Source organism: Bombyx mori, chromosome 1, assembly GCF_030269925.1.
Source record: "Bombyx mori chromosome 1, ASM3026992v2".
NCBI classification, from domain to species: Eukaryota; Metazoa; Arthropoda; class Insecta; order Lepidoptera; family Bombycidae; genus Bombyx; species Bombyx mori.
This window is the reverse complement of record NC_085107.1, coordinates 3017565-3042370: the sequence shown is the minus strand read 5'-3', so window position 1 is coordinate 3042370 and position 24806 is coordinate 3017565. Positions and strand designations below refer to the sequence as shown.

The following is a 24806-nucleotide window of genomic DNA, read 5'->3' as shown; positions in this document are numbered from 1 at the left end:
GGGCTCCAGTAACCACTTAACACCAGGTGGGCTGTGAGCTCGTCCGCCCATCTAAGCAATAAAAAAAGTAATTAATTATAATATCACAAGCGGTTACCCACGGCTTCGGTGACCTTCTAACATAATACTATTACTGAAAAAAATCCACATCAATCCGTTGCTTCGATTCGACATGAAAGGAGGACGCTCTCACATTCATAACATTAGTATGGACGAAACTGATTTTTAGGTGGGTGGCGCATTTACGTCGTAGATGACTATGGGCTCCAGTAACCACTTAACACCAGGTGGGCTGTGAGCTCGTCCGCCCATCTAAGCAATAAAAAAAGTAATTAATTATAATATCACAAGCGGTTACCCACGGCTTCGGTGACCTTCTAACATAATACTATTACTGAAAAAAATCCACATCAATCCGTTGCTTCGATTCGACATGAAAGGAGGACGCTCTCACATTCATAACATTAGTATGGACGAAACTGATTTTTAGGTGGGTGGCGCATTTACGTTGTAGATGACTATGGGCTCCAGTAACCACTTAACACCAGGTGGGCTGTGAGCTCGTCCGCCCATCTAAGCAATAAAAAAAGTAATTAATTATAATATCACAAGCGGTTACCCACGGCTTCGGTGACCTTCTAACATAATACTATTACTGAAAAAAATCCACATCAATCCGTTGCTTCGATTCGACATGAAAGGAGGACGCTCTCACATTCATAACATTAGTATGGACGAAACTGATTTTTAGGTGGGTGGCGCATTTACGTTGTAGATGACTATGGGCTCCAGTAACCACTTAACACCAGGTGGGCTGTGAGCTCGTCCGCCCATCTAAGCAATAAAAAAAGTAATTAATTATAATATCACAAGCGGTTACCCACGGCTTCGGTGACCTTCTAACATAATACTATTACTGAAAAAAATCCACATCAATCCGTTGCTTCGATTCGACATGAAAGGAGGACGCTCTCACATTCATAACATTAGTATGGACGAAACTGATTTTTAGGTGGGTGGCGCATTTACGTTGTAGATGACTATGGGCTCCAGTAACCACTTAACACCAGGTGGGCTGTGAGCTCGTCCGCCCATCTAAGCAATAAAAAAAGTAATTAATTATAATATCACAAGCGGTTACCCACGGCTTCGGTGACCTTCTAACATAATACTATTACTGAAAAAAATCCACATCAATCCGTTGCTTCGATTCGACATGAAAGGAGGACGCTCTCACATTCATAACATTAGTATGGACGAAACTGATTTTTAGGTGGGTGGCGCATTTACGTTGTAGATGACTATGGGCTCCAGTAACCACTTAACACCAGGTGGGCTGTGAGCTCGTCCGCCCATCTAAGCAATAAAAAAAGTAATTAATTATAATATCACAAGCGGTTACCCACGGCTTCGGTGACCTTCTAACATAATACTATTACTGAAAAAAATCCACATCAATCCGTTGCTTCGATTCGACATGAAAGGAGGACGCTCTCACATTCATAACATTAGTATGGACGAAACTGATTTTTAGGTGGGTGGCGCATTTACGTTGTAGATGACTATGGGCTCCAGTAACCACTTAACACCAGGTGGGCTGTGAGCTCGTCCGCCCATCTAAGCAATAAAAAAAGTAATTAATTATAATATCACAAGCGGTTACCCACGGCTTCGGTGACCTTCTAACATAATACTATTACTGAAAAAAATCCACATCAATCCGTTGCTTCGATTCGACATGAAAGGAGGACGCTCTCACATTCATAACATTAGTATGGACGAAACTGATTTTTAGGTGGGTGGCGCATTTACGTTGTAGATGACTATGGGCTCCAGTAACCACTTAACACCAGGTGGGCTGTGAGCTCGTCCGCCCATCTAAGCAATAAAAAAAGTAATTAATTATAATATCACAAGCGGTTACCCACGGCTTCGGTGACCTTCTAACATAATACTATTACTGAAAAAAATCCACATCAATCCGTTGCTTCGATTCGACATGAAAGGAGGACGCTCTCACATTCATAACATTAGTATGGACGAAACTGATTTTTAGGTGGGTGGCGCATTTACGTTGTAGATGACTATGGGCTCCAGTAACCACTTAACACCAGGTGGGCTGTGAGCTCGTCCGCCCATCTAAGCAATAAAAAAAGTAATTAATTATAATATCACAAGCGGTTACCCACGGCTTCGGTGACCTTCTAACATAATACTATTACTGAAAAAAATCCACATCAATCCGTTGCTTCGATTCGACATGAAAGGAGGACGCTCTCACATTCATAACATTAGTATGGACGAAACTGATTTTTAGGTGGGTGGCGCATTTACGTTGTAGATGACTATGGGCTCCAGTAACCACTTAACACCAGGTGGGCTGTGAGCTCGTCCGCCCATCTAAGCAATAAAAAAAGTAATTAATTATAATATCACAAGCGGTTACCCACGGCTTCGGTGACCTTCTAACATAATACTATTACTGAAAAAAATCCACATCAATCCGTTGCTTCGATTCGACATGAAAGGAGGACGCTCTCACATTCATAACATTAGTATGGACGAAACTGATTTTTAGGTGGGTGGCGCATTTACGTTGTAGATGACTATGGGCTCCAGTAACCACTTAACACCAGGTGGGCTGTGAGCTCGTCCGCCCATCTAAGCAATAAAAAAAGTAATTAATTATAATATCACAAGCGGTTACCCACGGCTTCGGTGACCTTCTAACATAATACTATTACTGAAAAAAATCCACATCAATCCGTTGCTTCGATTCGACATGAAAGGAGGACGCTCTCACATTCATAACATTAGTATGGACGAAACTGATTTTTAGGTGGGTGGCGCATTTACGTTGTAGATGACTATGGGCTCCAGTAACCACTTAACACCAGGTGGGCTGTGAGCTCGTCCGCCCATCTAAGCAATAAAAAAAGTAATTAATTATAATATCACAAGCGGTTACCCACGGCTTCGGTGACCTTCTAACATAATACTATTACTGAAAAAAATCCACATCAATCCGTTGCTTCGATTCGACATGAAAGGAGGACGCTCTCACATTCATAACATTAGTATGGACGAAACTGATTTTTAGGTGGGTGGCGCATTTACGTTGTAGATGACTATGGGCTCCAGTAACCACTTAACACCAGGTGGGCTGTGAGCTCGTCCGCCCATCTAAGCAATAAAAAAAGTAATTAATTATAATATCACAAGCGGTTACCCACGGCTTCGGTGACCTTCTAACATAATACTATTACTGAAAAAAATCCACATCAATCCGTTGCTTCGATTCGACATGAAAGGAGGACGCTCTCACATTCATAACATTAGTATGGACGAAACTGATTTTTAGGTGGGTGGCGCATTTACGTTGTAGATGACTATGGGCTCCAGTAACCACTTAACACCAGGTGGGCTGTGAGCTCGTCCGCCCATCTAAGCAATAAAAAAAGTAATTAATTATAATATCACAAGCGGTTACCCACGGCTTCGGTGACCTTCTAACATAATACTATTACTGAAAAAAATCCACATCAATCCGTTGCTTCGATTCGACATGAAAGGAGGACGCTCTCACATTCATAACATTAGTATGGACGAAACTGATTTTTAGGTGGGTGGCGCATTTACGTTGTAGATGACTATGGGCTCCAGTAACCACTTAACACCAGGTGGGCTGTGAGCTCGTCCGCCCATCTAAGCAATAAAAAAAGTAATTAATTATAATATCACAAGCGGTTACCCACGGCTTCGGTGACCTTCTAACATAATACTATTACTGAAAAAAATCCACATCAATCCGTTGCTTCGATTCGACATGAAAGGAGGACGCTCTCACATTCATAACATTAGTATGGACGAAACTGATTTTTAGGTGGGTGGCGCATTTACGTTGTAGATGACTATGGGCTCCAGTAACCACTTAACACCAGGTGGGCTGTGAGCTCGTCCGCCCATCTAAGCAATAAAAAAAGTAATTAATTATAATATCACAAGCGGTTACCCACGGCTTCGGTGACCTTCTAACATAATACTATTACTGAAAAAAATCCACATCAATCCGTTGCTTCGATTCGACATGAAAGGAGGACGCTCTCACATTCATAACATTAGTATGGACGAAACTGATTTTTAGGTGGGTGGCGCATTTACGTTGTAGATGACTATGGGCTCCAGTAACCACTTAACACCAGGTGGGCTGTGAGCTCGTCCGCCCATCTAAGCAATAAAAAAAGTAATTAATTATAATATCACAAGCGGTTACCCACGGCTTCGGTGACCTTCTAACATAATACTATTACTGAAAAAAATCCACATCAATCCGTTGCTTCGATTCGACATGAAAGGAGGACGCTCTCACATTCATAACATTAGTATGGACGAAACTGATTTTTAGGTGGGTGGCGCATTTACGTTGTAGATGACTATGGGCTCCAGTAACCACTTAACACCAGGTGGGCTGTGAGCTCGTCCGCCCATCTAAGCAATAAAAAAAGTAATTAATTATAATATCACAAGCGGTTACCCACGGCTTCGGTGACCTTCTAACATAATACTATTACTGAAAAAAATCCACATCAATCCGTTGCTTCGATTCGACATGAAAGGAGGACGCTCTCACATTCATAACATTAGTATGGACGAAACTGATTTTTAGGTGGGTGGCGCATTTACGTCGTAGATGACTATGGGCTCCAGTAACCACTTAACACCAGGTGGGCTGTGAGCTCGTCCGCCCATCTAAGCAATAAAAAAAGTAATTAATTATAATATCACAAGCGGTTACCCACGGCTTCGGTGACCTTCTAACATAATACTATTACTGAAAAAAATCCACATCAATCCGTTGCTTCGATTCGACATGAAAGGAGGACGCTCTCACATTCATAACATTAGTATGGACGAAACTGATTTTTAGGTGGGTGGCGCATTTACGTTGTAGATGACTATGGGCTCCAGTAACCACTTAACACCAGGTGGGCTGTGAGCTCGTCCGCCCATCTAAGCAATAAAAAAAGTAATTAATTATAATATCACAAGCGGTTACCCACGGCTTCGGTGACCTTCTAACATAATACTATTACTGAAAAAAATCCACATCAATCCGTTGCTTCGATTCGACATGAAAGGAGGACGCTCTCACATTCATAACATTAGTATGGACGAAACTGATTTTTAGGTGGGTGGCGCATTTACGTTGTAGATGACTATGGGCTCCAGTAACCACTTAACACCAGGTGGGCTGTGAGCTCGTCCGCCCATCTAAGCAATAAAAAAAGTAATTAATTATAATATCACAAGCGGTTACCCACGGCTTCGGTGACCTTCTAACATAATACTATTACTGAAAAAAATCCACATCAATCCGTTGCTTCGATTCGACATGAAAGGAGGACGCTCTCACATTCATAACATTAGTATGGACGAAACTGATTTTTAGGTGGGTGGCGCATTTACGTTGTAGATGACTATGGGCTCCAGTAACCACTTAACACCAGGTGGGCTGTGAGCTCGTCCGCCCATCTAAGCAATAAAAAAAGTAATTAATTATAATATCACAAGCGGTTACCCACGGCTTCGGTGACCTTCTAACATAATACTATTACTGAAAAAAATCCACATCAATCCGTTGCTTCGATTCGACATGAAAGGAGGACGCTCTCACATTCATAACATTAGTATGGACGAAACTGATTTTTAGGTGGGTGGCGCATTTACGTTGTAGATGACTATGGGCTCCAGTAACCACTTAACACCAGGTGGGCTGTGAGCTCGTCCGCCCATCTAAGCAATAAAAAAAGTAATTAATTATAATATCACAAGCGGTTACCCACGGCTTCGGTGACCTTCTAACATAATACTATTACTGAAAAAAATCCACATCAATCCGTTGCTTCGATTCGACATGAAAGGAGGACGCTCTCACATTCATAACATTAGTATGGACGAAACTGATTTTTAGGTGGGTGGCGCATTTACGTTGTAGATGACTATGGGCTCCAGTAACCACTTAACACCAGGTGGGCTGTGAGCTCGTCCGCCCATCTAAGCAATAAAAAAAGTAATTAATTATAATATCACAAGCGGTTACCCACGGCTTCGGTGACCTTCTAACATAATACTATTACTGAAAAAAATCCACATCAATCCGTTGCTTCGATTCGACATGAAAGGAGGACGCTCTCACATTCATAACATTAGTATGGACGAAACTGATTTTTAGGTGGGTGGCGCATTTACGTCGTAGATGACTATGGGCTCCAGTAACCACTTAACACCAGGTGGGCTGTGAGCTCGTCCGCCCATCTAAGCAATAAAAAAAGTAATTAATTATAATATCACAAGCGGTTACCCACGGCTTCGGTGACCTTCTAACATAATACTATTACTGAAAAAAATCCACATCAATCCGTTGCTTCGATTCGACATGAAAGGAGGACGCTCTCACATTCATAACATTAGTATGGACGAAACTGATTTTTAGGTGGGTGGCGCATTTACGTCGTAGATGACTATGGGCTCCAGTAACCACTTAACACCAGGTGGGCTGTGAGCTCGTCCGCCCATCTAAGCAATAAAAAAAGTAATTAATTATAATATCACAAGCGGTTACCCACGGCTTCGGTGACCTTCTAACATAATACTATTACTGAAAAAAATCCACATCAATCCGTTGCTTCGATTCGACATGAAAGGAGGACGCTCTCACATTCATAACATTAGTATGGACGAAACTGATTTTTAGGTGGGTGGCGCATTTACGTTGTAGATGACTATGGGCTCCAGTAACCACTTAACACCAGGTGGGCTGTGAGCTCGTCCGCCCATCTAAGCAATAAAAAAAGTAATTAATTATAATATCACAAGCGGTTACCCACGGCTTCGGTGACCTTCTAACATAATACTATTACTGAAAAAAATCCACATCAATCCGTTGCTTCGATTCGACATGAAAGGAGGACGCTCTCACATTCATAACATTAGTATGGACGAAACTGATTTTTAGGTGGGTGGCGCATTTACGTTGTAGATGACTATGGGCTCCAGTAACCACTTAACACCAGGTGGGCTGTGAGCTCGTCCGCCCATCTAAGCAATAAAAAAAGTAATTAATTATAATATCACAAGCGGTTACCCACGGCTTCGGTGACCTTCTAACATAATACTATTACTGAAAAAAATCCACATCAATCCGTTGCTTCGATTCGACATGAAAGGAGGACGCTCTCACATTCATAACATTAGTATGGACGAAACTGATTTTTAGGTGGGTGGCGCATTTACGTTGTAGATGACTATGGGCTCCAGTAACCACTTAACACCAGGTGGGCTGTGAGCTCGTCCGCCCATCTAAGCAATAAAAAAAGTAATTAATTATAATATCACAAGCGGTTACCCACGGCTTCGGTGACCTTCTAACATAATACTATTACTGAAAAAAATCCACATCAATCCGTTGCTTCGATTCGACATGAAAGGAGGACGCTCTCACATTCATAACATTAGTATGGACGAAACTGATTTTTAGGTGGGTGGCGCATTTACGTTGTAGATGACTATGGGCTCCAGTAACCACTTAACACCAGGTGGGCTGTGAGCTCGTCCGCCCATCTAAGCAATAAAAAAAGTAATTAATTATAATATCACAAGCGGTTACCCACGGCTTCGGTGACCTTCTAACATAATACTATTACTGAAAAAAATCCACATCAATCCGTTGCTTCGATTCGACATGAAAGGAGGACGCTCTCACATTCATAACATTAGTATGGACGAAACTGATTTTTAGGTGGGTGGCGCATTTACGTTGTAGATGACTATGGGCTCCAGTAACCACTTAACACCAGGTGGGCTGTGAGCTCGTCCGCCCATCTAAGCAATAAAAAAAGTAATTAATTATAATATCACAAGCGGTTACCCACGGCTTCGGTGACCTTCTAACATAATACTATTACTGAAAAAAATCCACATCAATCCGTTGCTTCGATTCGACATGAAAGGAGGACGCTCTCACATTCATAACATTAGTATGGACGAAACTGATTTTTAGGTGGGTGGCGCATTTACGTTGTAGATGACTATGGGCTCCAGTAACCACTTAACACCAGGTGGGCTGTGAGCTCGTCCGCCCATCTAAGCAATAAAAAAAGTAATTAATTATAATATCACAAGCGGTTACCCACGGCTTCGGTGACCTTCTAACATAATACTATTACTGAAAAAAATCCACATCAATCCGTTGCTTCGATTCGACATGAAAGGAGGACGCTCTCACATTCATAACATTAGTATGGACGAAACTGATTTTTAGGTGGGTGGCGCATTTACGTTGTAGATGACTATGGGCTCCAGTAACCACTTAACACCAGGTGGGCTGTGAGCTCGTCCGCCCATCTAAGCAATAAAAAAAGTAATTAATTATAATATCACAAGCGGTTACCCACGGCTTCGGTGACCTTCTAACATAATACTATTACTGAAAAAAATCCACATCAATCCGTTGCTTCGATTCGACATGAAAGGAGGACGCTCTCACATTCATAACATTAGTATGGACGAAACTGATTTTTAGGTGGGTGGCGCATTTACGTCGTAGATGACTATGGGCTCCAGTAACCATTTAACACCAGGTGGGCTGTGAGCTCGTCCACATATCTAAGCAATAAACATAAAAATAAAAAAACGCCAAAACCAATCACGGTTCCGTGTGAAAATATTTCTCTTCAAACAGTTCCATCTAGGCGTGTCTTTAGATCTCTCGAGAAGCTGCTCGTAATCATAACACAACGGCACCTGCATACATGCAAATTAATCAATTCTGCAAATTGCATTTAGACACGATGCAATCCCTTCTTGCGAGTCGCTCGTAAACAAGTGGAAGGTACCTACTTACCTATTTGCTTATCCGATTTCTTGGTAAAAGGTACCTGCCAGCATTTGAAGGCCGGCAGTCTCATTACTGGATAAGGTTACAAAATCTTAGCTCATCTTACGTACTAACTATAGTTGCTACTTTTTTTTCTTTAATATCAATCACAAATGTTCGCGATTGACTTCCACGGTGAAGGAATAACATCGTGTAATAAAAATCAAACCCGCAAAATTATAATTTGCGTAATTACTGGTGGTAGGACCACTTGTGAGTCCGCGCGGATAGGTACCACCGCCCTGCCTATTTCTACCGTGAAGCAGTAATGCCTTTCGGTTTGAAGGGTGGGGCAACCGTTGTAACTATACTGAGACTTTAGAACTTGTATCTCAAGGTGAGCGGCGCGTCTATGCTGTAGATGTTTATGGGCTCCAGTAACCTCTTCACACCAGGTGGGCTGTGAGCTCGTCCCCCATCTAAGCAATAAAAATAAAAAAAATGGGGAAGATGTTTTTGTTTTTGTCAATGTATACGAAAGTTGAGTGGTTTAGGAATTAACTGATACAATGAAACACAATTTTCACATTGATTAATTTATTCCATCGATTTATAATGATAAAAACACATCTATGCAACAAAAACAGGAAACTTCTAATGACAAAATCACTATCAACTAGATGCACGGGTCACTTATCTTCGATACACAACAAATACCAATAGTTACATTTTTAAATTTTATTTTATTTTCAAATTCAATAATACATTTCAATTATTTAAGTATAAACACACACAGACAACAATCATTTATTTCGTTTTTATTTTTATTTATATATTGATAGACACATATTTAATTACTTTAACATTGTAGATATCCTTAGTTATGTATCGATAAGTTTTTTTTTTTAAGTTTAATAATGGAAGGTTTTCATTAACGGTACCATTTGTTCGTGGGCAGCAGTGAATATATCAATTAATGTTTCCAGCGGGACGGTCATATAACATGTAATTGTAATGTTTCGTAAAAAGCGAACGTTACATTACGAAACCAAAACTAAATTGTATATAATATAAATATTCTCGTATGCAATGTAGACGCTACACAATCACAGACGCGGTCGCGTGTGTCGCGAGAATCACATCCTCCAACACGGCATGTCTTAAATTGACCATTACGACCCTCTGCCGTCTAATGAGAAAACTAGACAGAGTATTATTATAGTTAAATTATGCACCGTTTGAAAACTTTAGTTTAAGATGATGCGCAGAACGAAAGACCGCGGGCTTCTAGTGCGGTGCCTAATTGAAACGCGAAATTGGTAAAAGAAAGATACAATCAAGGGCGGATCCAGCTTTGGCGCCAGGACGGGGGTCACATAGTCGTGGGCAAGTTAAGAACTTATAATTTAATTTTGATAACAATAGATAATAAATAAAATCATGATGTTCTTCAATTAGTCCAAGTTAGTTCAAGTCCTGGAACTAGCTCAGGGGGGTCATGACCCCCATGACTCCCCCCTGGATCCACCAACGCATGCTCATAATTAAAATCGGATCCGTTTTGAAATGTAACGTGACGGATATTAACGTTGGAATTGTCGGTAAATATAAATTTTGCCTGAACTTTTGACGTAGACGTCGCACTAAAACCTGCTTTCTTGATTCGAGTTCTGGCCCTATACATATTTAGTAACAAAATTTATACATAATATATTCTTATCACACTAAGTTAAATTAGTTCAATTTCTTAAAACATACATTTACGTAATGTAAGAGAATAAAAATTATAATGCATTCTTAAACAAATGCAAGGTATACGTTATTGAAAGTCTTAGCTTCCAATAAATAATAATATTACAAACATGTAAGTGAAAAAACAACTCGACGCCTATACTATATATTTATTAATCATTATACTTAAAATTACATTTTAACTAGAACAAACGAAAAAGCCGTTTGAAATATTAAAATCAATACAATTAATAAAAATTTGAATAGTTAATAATTTTTTTAATATTATTTAGTGCCATTTTTTATTTTAATATATTTTAAGTTTGAATTAAGCTGTTAGTTAAGTTTCGAGTGGATTGATTTATTGCGCCATCGTCACGAAATCCGAAAATCAATTTTGACAGCTCGTATGTCAACGTCAACAGTCGTGACATAGGTTAGTCTCCATTTATTTAAAGGGTGTTCTACCGTTCAAACAGCCACGCATGAAGGCATTCCGCGGCAGAAATAGGCGGGTTGGCGTTAGATATACGTTTTTGTGATTTCAATCGATACATTTATCTGGACGGTTATTCTGAGAATTTTATATTACGATTCCGTTAGTATTACCGAATATTTTATGCTGATTTGGGACTGAAATTTTGTTATATTTAAATATGTCATCGATATATTTAACGATAAATGGTGACTGTTTCGATTAAAATTTTTATCCACGGATTTATAAATATATATTGCATTATTGAAAAGTGTAAGCCTAAATTCAAGTAAAGTATCAGTTTAGTTTGAGAATAATTAGTTAAAATTCTATTGTAACTTAAATCTTAATTTCTGGTAGGCAAACAAGTTAACGAACTAATCAGCGTAGAGTTGTTTTTTCAATTAATTTCCTTACTTTAAACATTTAGTCGATACGACGAGTCACCAGCCTTAGAATTCATTCCGATACACTGATCTAATCACACATCCTAATTCTACTAACGTCATTCCAACGTCACACATTTGTCGGCTTCGTGCGTTCAAGACTAATAAATACGTTTAAAAAAATTGTTATGTTCAAGCTTTTCAGACACAAAGCCTCAAATGCGTCACGCCGTGACTCATAAGCGCATTTCATAAGTCAGTAAGTACGAATACAAAACCGCATATCATACACACTTTTAAAAACGTAGAGATGGAACATTTATACAACAACAGTATATTTAAAAAAAAACATAAATAATGTTCTTTCTGTGAAATAAAAAATACACCTATCGTAACTCCAGGGTGACGGATACGCGCCCACAGATAATCACAACAATAAATAAATAAACCAATTATTTTAATTTTAACGAAAAGCGAAAGTGAAACTTCCGATTTAAAACTCACACAAATTCATACATTTTAATTCAATCATTATTTACATATTACTGGCGAACCGTACACGTGTACTATAAATACGCGGATATTATGAGTAAAATTGAGAATACGACATTAGGGTTCAATATACATTGCACACGGCGTCTAACATAAGAACGGATCAAGAATTCGCGACTACCATTTTTCGAGGTTCCAATGCTTTATGTGATTGGTCTAAAGTAAAAAATCAAATAGTGCTATTTAAATTTCGAACGTTAAAATGTAATTTAGGCGAGTTTTTTTTTTTAATTTTATGACCTGGTGACAGAGACCTTTAGGTCATTAGGCGAGATTTCAAAAATAGCCTGTCCAGATTGTAAAATTATTGCGTTTTTTGTAGAAAAATAATAATGTACCGAATGATTGATTGCCGTTCACAAATTAATAGTGCAAACGAAGAGGTGCTCTGACGTCAAAACTGAACTTGTATTTAATATACATTCTCGCAGAATATTACATTATAACACATAATTAGTATATTTAATTTTTTTGTGACTTTTTATTTTTATTAATGCTTTTATTTATAATAGATTTATTTCAGTTTTTTTTTTTATTTAAATTTATTTTAAGATCGTACCAGAGTGCGTTTTGTTGTAAACTAGAGAAACGGTTTTCAATGTTCGTATGTAATTTTACCTAAAATTAATATTGATAATTTTTAAAATAACAAAATTTAATAAAGTCAATTATTATTAAATATTGTTTGTGTACGTTGTTTTTCCATCTTACAACTTATAAAACAAGAAAAGCCTATTATTTTGTATTAGAATCTATAAAACAATTTTACACAATGACATATACAAGAACACAACTAACAAGAAACAAACAAAAATATATATTATTATGTACATACAGATATTTTAATGGGTCATTAAGCTTAAAAAAAGTACAATATTAGGTCTCTGCCATGCATTATCCATACTGTTGTATACAGAGTGTATATGATCGTTCCAAAAAACTGAAGACCGGGAGCTAAGAACTACAAAGTAAGAATCACAAAGAAACACTTGTATGTTGAAATAATTCTATTCATTAATCCGCTGAATTTCCCGCCGGATCTTCTCAGTCGATCGCGATTCCGATCCTGTAGTAGATTCAGCGAAGCATTGCTCTTGCTAGGGCTAGTGTTAGCAATTTTCTCAGGTGAAGGAATAACATCGTGTAGTAAAAATTAGGCCCGCAAAATTATAATCTGCATAATTACTGGTGGTAGGACCTCTTATCAGTCTGCACGGGTAGGTACCACCACCTTGCCAATTTCTGCCGTGAAGCGTGCGTGAGAATGCGTTTCGGTTTGTAGGGTGGGGCAGCCGTTGTAACTATAATGAGACCTTAGAACTTATATCTCAAGGTAGGTGGCGGCATTGACGTTGTAGATATCTATGGACTCCGGTAACCGCTTATCACCAGGTGGGCAGTGGCTCGTCCACTTGAGCAATAAATAAAAAAAAGCTCACCTACCCCTATATATCCCTACTCACCCTACCGGTCCACGCAAAGTCGGAATAGCTGCTTAAGCTACCAACGATTAGGTAGGGGAAAAAATGTATTCGAAATTCAACGTTTATTTTTAAAAAAGCAGGCGCGAAGACTGTTTTATCCGGGGAAGCGAGACTATCCAGCAAATGGTTTCGTAGAAATTCAATAAATACCTCACGTATTTATGGTCGGTTTAATAAAATAATATCGTTTTCAGTTATTTACTTTAATCCGGCTTCGAATTTCAGAACGAACTATTTACACCCTGTATATTGATCTTTTTAAATTTGTGCACGTCGGTGATACTATTACACAATGATACAATTATTGTTTTATCGAGTGTTCCTGCTGTTTTAGTAAAGTTAGTAAAAAAGTAAGCGCAGAGACAGAAATCAAAGCAAAAACAAAAAAAAATATATTTTTTTATCCAGTTTTAAAATCATTTTCGATATAGATCTGTAATTTGTAGTCTAGTTTTAAAATCATTTAGAATCACATTGATAAAATAAAATCTAAATAAACAGAGTTCGGAATACTCCATAATATTATTTCATATCGTCTCTATTAAAAATTGAATAATAATACATTCTAAAACATCATATTAAAAATTTCATAAAATTAAATTACATGTCAATATTGTAATAATGTGAGCACAATTTATTTAAATACCATCACTTGCGTTGTCACGACGGTATTGGAATTTTAAGTTTGATTTATAATAATTATTAGATTTTTAATACTGCTATTTTTATACTGCTATATTTTAGGGTAGCGAGAGAAAAAACAATTCGAAGTTACTTTCAATTAAGTAAAATATAAGTTTAAAAACAAAAAAAGACGCTTTAGTACAAACTGAAATAAAAGCTTAATTTTATTTTTTTAATTCCCGCTTTACTGGTCTGATTATTAATCAAATGTTATAAAACTATTGTTTTGTCAACGGTCCTTTTGTGCAAATACATATTCAAGTTAAGCCATAGTTTTTGGATTTGTGAAAATTAAATTAAAACATTCCTTTACATACATAGCTAGACTGTATCTAGTTCATAAAGGAGCCTTAATTATATTTATTATAATAATGTAGCAATATTGCAACCGAACCTTAGACTAATCAAACTGGAACTTAGAATTCAAGTCTCAAGATGGGGCGGCATTTACTTTGTCGATGTCTATGGGCTCCAGTAACCACTTAACACCAGATGGGTCGTGTGAGCCCACGAAAAGAGTGTTAATTTTACATGTCAATTTTATAAGATGCGTATATCTTTACTCCGTAATTATAAGCAAGTGATGGTATTAATACAAATTAAAGAATAAATAAAATCTAAATCAACATGCCAATAATAATTTGATTGTCATTCAATTTAAAACAATTAAGTACTTAACACATTCGGCAAGAAAATAAAATTATAAATAAATAAATTGTTCACGGCTAAGTAGTTCCCTGTGACCATATACATATGTATTTAATAATACTGCGCGTTTCTGAATGTATAATACAATGGGACGTCATTACTATAATACAAACAAAATAAAATTTAATAGAATAAAACACTAAATTACATAAAATACGACCCGTTTAAAATTCATTAACTTAAAACAACGACCAGGCCTGCCCAATGGACGATCTCATTATTATCATATTTTTTATTAAAAAACTTTTGACAGTTATATCTTTTATACATTTAATTAATATAATTTCTCGATTGATCGATAGGGTATTAAATAACATGAAGCTTTGATGAAATGTATTGTTTTCGTTAATAGTGATTTTGTTTCGATTATCTATCCAAGAAGTACAAAGCCGTGAACAAAACGCAAAAGTAATGCACAGAGACAGACATCTGAACGTATTCCGACGCTGGAGTCTAATCAGCGCTTTTGAATTCGGTGTCTATGCGACGCTCTAGAGCGAGTAGCTCCTCTTCGAGTTGCTAACGACAGAAATGTCACCATGATTATTCAATTTCCATAATTATTCACATTTATTCATAATACAATTATTTTGAAGTCGTCGTGGCCTAAAGGATAAGACGTCCGGTGCATTCGTATCTAGCGATGCAAAGGTGTTCGTTTTTTTTTTTCCTACCTAAGCTGGTAGCCTAGAGAGGCCATTCCAGCGGAACCTTAACTAGTAGGTGAGCTCGCGGGGCTCAAACCTGACGACGATGCTAACACGAACCCTAGCAAGAGTCGTGCTTCGCAGAATCTACCACCTGATCGGAAACGCGACCCACTGAGAAGATTCGGCGAGAAACTCAGTGGGCTGTGTCTGAGAGTTAATTTACTCGTCGAGCCCTTCGTCGCAAGCGACGGGTTCGACGAGAACGGTGACCGGTGCTTGAAGTACCTAGAAGCACCGTTAGTGGATCGGGAGGATCCGAGATGACGTGTTTTGGGCGACGTCGACTGCTTTCCATTCTGTCCGCAGGATCGGGAATGTAGTTACCGGCGGCCACGATGAGAGGGTTCTCGTGTCGTGCCGCTTTATCGAAGTGGACGGTGTTCGAATCCCGTAGGCGGGTAACTATTTTTCTAATGAAATACGTACTTGGCAAATGTTCACGATTGATTTCCACAGTGAAGGAATAACATCGTGCAATAAAAATCAAATCAGCAATCTTATAGTTTGCGTAATTACTGACGGTAAGACCTCTTGTGAGTCCGGACGGCTAGGTACCGACGACCTGTCTATTTCTGCCGTGAAGCAGTAATGCGTTTCGGTTTGAAGGGCGGGACAGCTGCTGTAACTATACTGAGACTTATATCTCAAGGTGAATGGCGCATTTACGTTGTGGATGTCTATGGGCTCCGTAACCACTTAACAGCAGGTGGGATGTGAGCTCGTCCACTCATCTAAGCAATAAAAAAGTTCTGCGTTTTTGTTTCGTTGGTGATGTCCATAGTAAAAAAGACCTATCTTTTGGAGGCTTTAAGCAAAATTCACAAGTTTTTGAAACGATCCTAATAGGTATAATAATTTAGGTAGATTCGTAATTAACGCCAACACCTGAATTAATTGAAAATGGATTGACGATAACAAATTAAATCTATCAGAAATGTATATTTTATAAGATTAGAGTGAACATTTAAGATAATAAATAGTTTCTTTAGTGAAAGTCAAATTCAAATTGTAAACAACGTTTTTTTGAACGAAATAGGTTCACTTATATGAATCAATCGAATATACTCACATCTTCTGCGCCGTCCGCGAAAAAGGACGGGTGAGGTGGAGGTACTCCACGCTCGGATCCTACGACGCGTCTATCGGATGGGAAACGCTAAGAAAAGAAAAAAAATATTACATGTGTGCAATTCACACGTGGTAGAAGTGAAAACTTCCAAAATTAAAATACAATTATCCTAAACGTCTTAAGTATATGTAAAATTTTGTCATTAGTAAATAATTGTAAGGTAGCGCCCTCTGTGAATTGATATTTTAATTTCACGTATAATCCTAAATTAAAATTCACTACAAGAGCTTTCATACACACGTTAGTATTAAAAAATCTCACAGATGGCGCTGTATTAAATAGTATGTATATTTCTATCTCATTCTTTGCTGGCTTCATCCTACACATTTTTGTATTTGTGTCTCTTACCTGTCGTTTTTTCCGTTGCATCCGGTTTGAAATCACAACGATTCTAAAGAAGTTTTCACTTCAATAATATATATATATATATATATATATATATATATATATATATATATATATATATATATATATATATATATATATATATATATATATATATATATATATATATATATATATATAATATTAATATAGAATAGGGATCGCAGCGCATAAAATAAAACTTCCAATATTCCAAAATATTCTATTATAATAATAATTTAATAAATAACAGTGTAATTACGTCCTGCTCATTTTTCAACCGTCTTTGCCATCTAATTTTATTGCTTAGATGGGTGGACGAGCTCACAGCCCACCTGGTGTTAAGTGGTTACTGGAGCCCATAGACAACTACAACTTAAATGCGCCACCCACCTTGAGATATAAGATGTAAGGTCTCAGTATAGTTACAACGGCTGCCTCACCCTTCAAACCGAAACGGATTACTGCTTCACGGCAGAAATAGGCGGGGTGGTGGTGCCTACTCGTGCGGACTCACAAGAGGTCCTACCACCAATTCTTGCAATTTCAATGTTATTCTCTTCTCCCTTTCTTACAGTTTTCTCTCGCTTTAGCGCTCCGTTCCACACTCTTTTCATACGTTCCTTTCTTACTAATCCTACATTAATATATCATAATTATAATATATAATAAACAAGCGGACCTGAATTTTTTTTTATATGCAATAACAATGGTTTATAAACCGTTTAGCATCTGTGAAAGTGCACAAGTGAACAAGAAACAAAACCGCCGAGCGCGATTCCTCGGGATCTTCTAAAATATCCACCTAGATAACCACCGTTTTATTCATATTCTATTTAAGGCCATCTCATTTCGTTTCATTTAATTCAATCACAATTAATTACAGTTTAAACTTTTTCTTCGTACCTAACTCCTTCATCACATGTAATTTCTAAAAGTAGCTTTTAAACCTGGAGCTTTAAGGTCTAATATGGTTTATAGGCACATTCCACTTTCATTCAATTTAAAAACTCAAAAATGGCATTTAACATCTTCATTCACTCGTGTCTTCAATTAATTGTTTAAGTAAAAAAATGAAAAACGACATTATAATGTTAAATTTTAAGATTTGGACATTATGGACACCTAAAGTTATATAACTGTAAATATGAAGATTTATCTCATCATCATCTCAGTCTATAGCTGTCCAGTGCTGAACATGGGTCTCTCCAATCGATCTCCAATAGGGCCGGTCCGTCGCCGCCTGCATCCGACGTGACCCAGCGGTTTCCACCAGGTAGATGGCAACACTGCGTTTGCCAGTACATGGTCTCCACTCGAGGATCTTCCTATCTCATTGTGCGTCTGATCTGCGCGTTATGTGGACCCATCCACTGCCACATCAGCTAGCTAAAAGATTTATCAACAAACAGAAAATATCCCAATAATCATGGCACTTACCCTGTCTAAAGGGGCCGAGCTGCGAGCGACAGTTGGCAGAGCATCACGGATATTTTCGAAAGCGTATACCTAATTGGGAGGGGCAATTTTTTAATTAAAAACAAATATGGTCGTTTGGCCCTCAAAATAAATATGGTTGTTTGGCCCTCATTTTCATTGGTCGATATACAGCAATGGTTTTTTTATGACTTAAGGATTACTTACTGGTGGCCCGGAGGCCTTTTCAGTTTCACCAGGACAGGTGGGCGAGCAAAGGCTTAGCAAAGGAGGGGTGGGATTTGCTAACAGCTGCCCGAGCGCCTCCAAAGGAGACCTAACAACTCAAGAGGAACTGCTTCGCGAATGAATCTACTTCCGGATCGGAATCGCGACCCGCTGAGAAGATCCGGCGGGAAACTCAGCGAGCTGATGCATGGGTTAGGTAGCACGACGGACTTTTTGCCGAGTACGATGAGTTGGGTTACCGGGGTCCCTAAGCCTGCTCCTAGCGTTAGAGTTGAAGGCCTAATGCTAAGAGAGGGTCTAAAGCTAAGAGTTTTTGGATCTGATGGATCCGTAAGGACGTGTACATTAATGGTTGTAGGAGTTTAAAGAGAATATTCGACTGTGACCAGCGGTGTAGCAGTACAACTGATATTAATGTATGTTAATGTATGTATGACCGAACGGAATAGGTACTCCATTTCTGCTGCGAAGCAGTAACGCATTTCGGTTTGAAGGGTTGGGCAGCCGTTGTAACTATACTTGAGACCTTAGAACTTATATCTCAAGGTGGGTGGAGCATTTCCGTTGTAGATGTCTATGGACTCCAGTAACCACTTAACACCAGGTGGGCTGTGAGCTCGTCTACACATCTAAGCAATAATAATAAATTATGTTATAATGCGATGCCACTTAACATCGAGTGGGCCGTGGGTTCGTTCACCGGTCTACACACTAAAAAAACGATACAGTAGAAGTAATCGAAAATCCGAGTTTGCGCTTAAAAACATTTGGCGATGGTCCGACTAATTAGCGTGGGCCTTATTTCTAATGGTCTCCTATCTGCGTCAGTTGCTTCCAGCCTGGGAGAATACAGTAAATAATCTACTAACATCGGTAACAGGCACCTGTGGGCCGGGGGGCACTTGTTGTCCTTGAGACATCTGGGATATCGGGGGCATCGGCCCAACTGGCCAGGTCACTTCGGTCCTCGGGACGTGATGCATCGAAGGATACTGCGGAGCCGGGATGTTCACGCGGATGTCGGATCGCAATTCAGAACGGATGTCGATCGGGGACTGGATTGGCGCTGCTCCTAACGAAATCAGAACAAAACGAGTTACTAATATAGCTATTCCAACAGCAATGGAATAACGATGATTTTTTGACCAGTAATTCTTGCTAGTGGTAATTGTTCAGACCGGCTGTTTATGATTAGATAATACTATTAGCCTCCTTCGACAACTCTAAGCGCTTCTAGGTTTTTTATTGCAGTAGATGGATCCTCCTCGCGTCGTTCGCCTGTTGCTGAGGGTCGTGATCATTATACTTCGACATGATTTTACTTCTTGTAATGTCCCGCCAGCGCCTCCGATCATTGGCCGCATAAAGGGCGTCGTAGAATGGGATCTCTAGTGTGGTGCGGATTTGGTCGAACCATCTTGCCAGACTGCGCCCGCGCGGTCTCTTTCTCTCGATCTTCGAGTAGATGGATAGTGAAGTGAAATACTCAGTCTGGTTCCATGACGCACAATGCATAAGAGCATACGTGGCATAAATAGGTAGGACGGTCGTATTGACCCGGACGAGTTTACAATCCGCTTGAGTTAAAAAGTAACCAGAGGTTGGAGAGCAACCCTAGCATCTAATATAAGACCGGGGCATACTCTTCTCAGTGAAGGATCCGAAGAACGACATTCATATTATAGGATATATGAGGTACAAAAAATATCGAGTCTGACGTTTCGCGTCATGTAAGCTTCAAGAGTTACAAAATAATTACCGTCTTCGAAGGGGTAGAGGTTAGAAGCCGTCGGCATGTACATTTGGTTGGATCCTTCCGGCACCCCATACACCGAAGTCGGATACTCAGGGTGCTGATACTGCTGGGCGAAGTTAAAGTTCGGATTGCCAGAGTTAAGATCGTAGATGCGACGCGGACCCGACGGCATATTTTGTTGAACGAAATTCCTGTTGTTTAAATAGACTGTGAGATCGTTTGATAATAATAGAACGAACACGGGATATCTATGAGACAAAGTTCTTAACAGTACGGTTAGTGTGATCGTGGAGCCTTTTTTTTTTCTTGCACGGTGCCTAACCTCATTCCTGAGATTTCCGCGCCTAGGGGCCGTCCGGGGTTTGGGTCCAGGGATGTTTAGGGCCCTACCCACCAAATAGCTCTCCTTGCACTCTCTCATTCAACGTCCGATCTCCGCCTGGGGTCAGTGCCCGGGCAGAGCAGGGGACTTCCTGTGGCCAACACTACAATCAGACTCGTAGTGCCACCCCGAGGACGCGCGACCGACGGATAGTCGAGGCGATAATCTACGAGCAACAACACCGGTCTCCGCGGTACGGCAAAAGGCCAGGCCGCCTTGGGGGTATCACCGAAATGTGACATAGTGTGACAAGGGGCATGGGGGGTCAATAGTTTTGTGACGTCACATGTTAAAATTTAAAATATTAAAACGCTAAGTTTAGACGTGAATAAAAAACTTTAAAAATCTATGAAATTGAACTATAGTTATTAATAAATTGAAAAAACGTGTGACGACACATCAGGGTGGGGGGGTATAAAAATGTGACAAGGGGGGGTTCGATTTCCTCATGACCGTAAAACCTACAGCAACACCAACACCGCCATGGCTATATTAAACACATGTTATAGATGGCAATATATGTTATCCAATTGCCTTTAGTTTCCTGGTAAATTCCAACATTGGAAGCCGTATGTGAGAAGTGAAACTTACGGATTTTGTTGCAGGTCAATCAGTTCGGGCATTTCCACAGAGGCAGCCTGCACGGGCCGTAATCCCTGTGGCTGCGATTGCAGTCCCTGGGGTTGCATCGATTGCGTTTGGATTCCTTGGGCTTGCATTGATTGTGGTTGGATACTCTGGGATTGCATCGATTGCGGTTGGACTCCTTGGGGTTGTATCGATTGTGACTGGATTCCCTGAGATTGCATCGATTGAGGTTGCATTCCTTGGGATTGCATAGATTGCAGTGTGGTTCCTTGGGGTTGCATCGATTGCGGTTGGATTCCCTGGGATTGCATTGATTGTGGTTGGATTCCTTGCGACTGCATCGATTGAGGCGGCATTCCCTGCATGGCTGCAAGAAGAAAAAAATATACTCACAACGGACAAGCAATGTAGGTCAATTATGATTAATATGAAAAACAACAAAAAAATTGATTTTCCATAAACTTTTTTTGCTATTCTGTAATAACATCATTAATATTTATTATTGTTAGTCATGTCTTTCGTTTATGATATAAATTACTCACACTGGGCACCGAAAGCAGAGGGGTCGACGTGTTGTGGCATCGCGAATTGATTATACATGTTGGGAATTATGTGTATTGGCTGACCAGGTAGGATCGGTGCCAAGCCAGGTTGCATCGGCGTCAGTCCATGCTGGAGAGCGGGCACTCCTACTATCCCGGGCATGAACTGAAAGTGTCCATTTATGTTTGCCATCATCGCTCGATATCTGTACAAACACACGAAAGAACTTACTCGCGGTGCTGCGAAACCTATTAACAAGATTCAGAACAATAACTGCGCTACAGTCAGTGTTACGCTGTGTCATTTATAATCTGGCGTGAGGTACCACGGGCGCAGGCCCCGCTTCGAGACGCGTCTCAGCTGACGGGAACGCATCACAACGTTGAACATTCATTAACTATTCTTAATAATATGTATACATTTAGCAATTCTTCACGACCATGCACATTGACAGCAAAAGGAAAGGTACGTTAGCATTCTGGTAGTGGAAGGTGACTGACTGAAGCACAAATTCAGCACGACAATAACACTTACGTGAAATTAAGTCATATCAAAAGCTAATTAAATCAAAAACGAAATCGAGAACTCCACTTGATAAAATAAGACAAGTGGCTTCAGAAAACGCAACATAATGTTTCTACTTCGACAAACCTTAAAATATAAGGTAGTAATAAAATTAAGTTAACATAAACAAATATTAAAACATATCTTAAATAATAAAATAAAACGAAAAAATAATAAAAATAGTGTTTTGTAGGACTATAATTCAAAATAAAAATCGCTCACATGATAGAAGAGTTACAGTAAAAATCAGGTAATTTTAATTACTGTAAACAAAAGATATACAATGAAAAGACAGTCATAACACTAAATACTTTATTTCATATCCATTCTAAAACACATAGAGATTACAAAAGATATGTATTTGATGTACGATATGTACCTAACGACAAACACATGGGGTCTAATTTGAATTAATTCATAATTCACTTGGTACCAGGATACCGAGTAATGTAATGCCCACCATACAGGACGATACACAGGTCTGATCTGATTTATCAGGCGCCTCCTTGAAGCAAAATAAATTATGTATTATTGAGAAACAATATGTTAAAAAAGTTTCAAACACAGATATTGTGGCACAATTGAATATTTAAGGTGGCTACTGACATAGTACTCTCATTGTTCTGACATAATACTGTATTAGTTGTACACATAATAAAATGTTTTATTACATTGAAGTTACAGTCAATCGCCAGCTTATTGTAATTACTTGAGACTTAAAGTCTCATTTGGTTCTGTAACATTTGTAGCAGAGATATTAAGCATAGTAGAATCTCTGCAGATTCACAGTATACTTTACCACAATTAACGCTTTCAACAAGCAGTCAGGAATTTAACTGTCATTTGATTGGGTAATCTGGTTATTTAGAATCTGCTTGTAAAGAAAATTATAATATTTTAAATTTTTTCTTCTTCTTCTTTCTCTCCATTGTGATTATGTTTCACTTGTTTCTCATAGAACGGACTATTGCTTTGTCCTAACAAAATCCTTTCAGTAAATGCGGACTGGAACCGTAGGCATCATTTTAATAGCAGACTCCTCTCAAGATAGAATGATAATATGTATAATATCCTTGTTGTAATTTCATTTGGTTATCTCCTTTAAATTAGTTATAATAATTAGCCATTTGCTTATAATAAAATAGGCACACAAATAACTCCTCTTAAGAACTTCACAAGCATGGCATGGAAGTGCCTTTGGTTATTATGTCACAGTAACATAAATATTAAATTTTCATAGAACCTTTTTATATAAGATCATAAAAGAAATTTTACTGAAAATGATTTTTTCAAAAGGAAATACAATATTTTCATTACTTCTAGGTCAAGTATTTACAAACACATCAGATAATTAAATTAAGCTAGCATGTTAATAAATTAACTCAGATGCCATTGTCATTCATTATACAAGACACTTAATCTTCAAGGAATTGACCAACAAAATTAGGTGATAGTTCATAGTAATTTATAAGTTTTAATCAAAATACTATTTTTCTTTTGTCTCATCACATTTCTTTGAATTAATATTACTCTTATTATTATAATCTCTAATTAAGTTGGCTTTAAGTGTATAGCTTCCTTGAAACAAAACTGCATTAGTATGTGAATGATTTTACATTTAATTACATGCATTAACGGTTTTTTTTATATCAGTCAATCAGAAACATATCAAAACTATGTTAAATGATATTATAAAAAATATCTATTTGTTCCACTCTCAAACAATGAAATAGCACATTAAAAGTTTAAACTACCGCCAATGCATATATTTGTTGTGACCATGTCAATCCTGTTAAACGTCTATACCTTTCTAGTTCCTCTTCAGAATGTGCATACATGCATGAATTTCCCCTCGGACACAATGATCTCAGAACATCCTTACACATAGCCATCTTGTACCTCCCCTGGGTAGGTGTCGGTGTCGTACGGGCTTGCGGTGATGATTGACCTAATTCATTAACACTAATTGTACAACAATAATAACAATAAACTTCATATAGTCAATAAATAGTTGTTTTGGAAACTCAACATAAGCAATATTTGTTATCTATTAGATTCCTAGAGTTCCAATGAGCATAATATTATCACTCAGTGTTTGTTATTATACTGTGCAATACATCATTTAATTGCTCTAAATTATTAAGGAAGCATTACTAATTTTTTTTAATGTTAACATCCTCTTTAAAGTTATTTTAGTTAGTTACTTTTTTA

The 24806-nt window shown here is 38.4% G+C and overlaps 1 protein-coding gene across 2 annotated transcripts in view; it reads right to left on the bottom strand.

Moving 5' to 3' along the window:
- Positions 1 to 9455: 9455 nt before the first annotated feature.
- LOC101736024 (roquin-1) overlaps positions 9456 to 24806 on the bottom strand; it is an 83788-nt gene continuing 68437 nt past the window's right edge. Inside the window, exons 10-17 of one of the 2 annotated variants that reach the window (XM_038013532.2) lie at positions 24402 to 24543; positions 22031 to 22236; positions 21492 to 21855; positions 20522 to 20709; positions 19632 to 19834; positions 18538 to 18606; positions 16675 to 16761; positions 9456 to 15414 (exon numbers count right to left, since the gene is read on the bottom strand). In XM_038013532.2, coding sequence (XP_037869460.1) covers positions 15349 to 15414; positions 16675 to 16761; positions 18538 to 18606; positions 19632 to 19834; positions 20522 to 20709; positions 21492 to 21855; positions 22031 to 22236; positions 24402 to 24543 — 1325 coding nt within the window. In that variant the 3' untranslated portion in view covers positions 9456 to 15348. The remainder of the gene's footprint in view (positions 15415 to 16674; positions 16762 to 18537; positions 18607 to 19631; positions 19835 to 20521; positions 20710 to 21491; positions 21856 to 22030; positions 22237 to 24401; positions 24544 to 24806) is intronic. The other variant, XM_038013535.2, reaches the window with a different exon arrangement.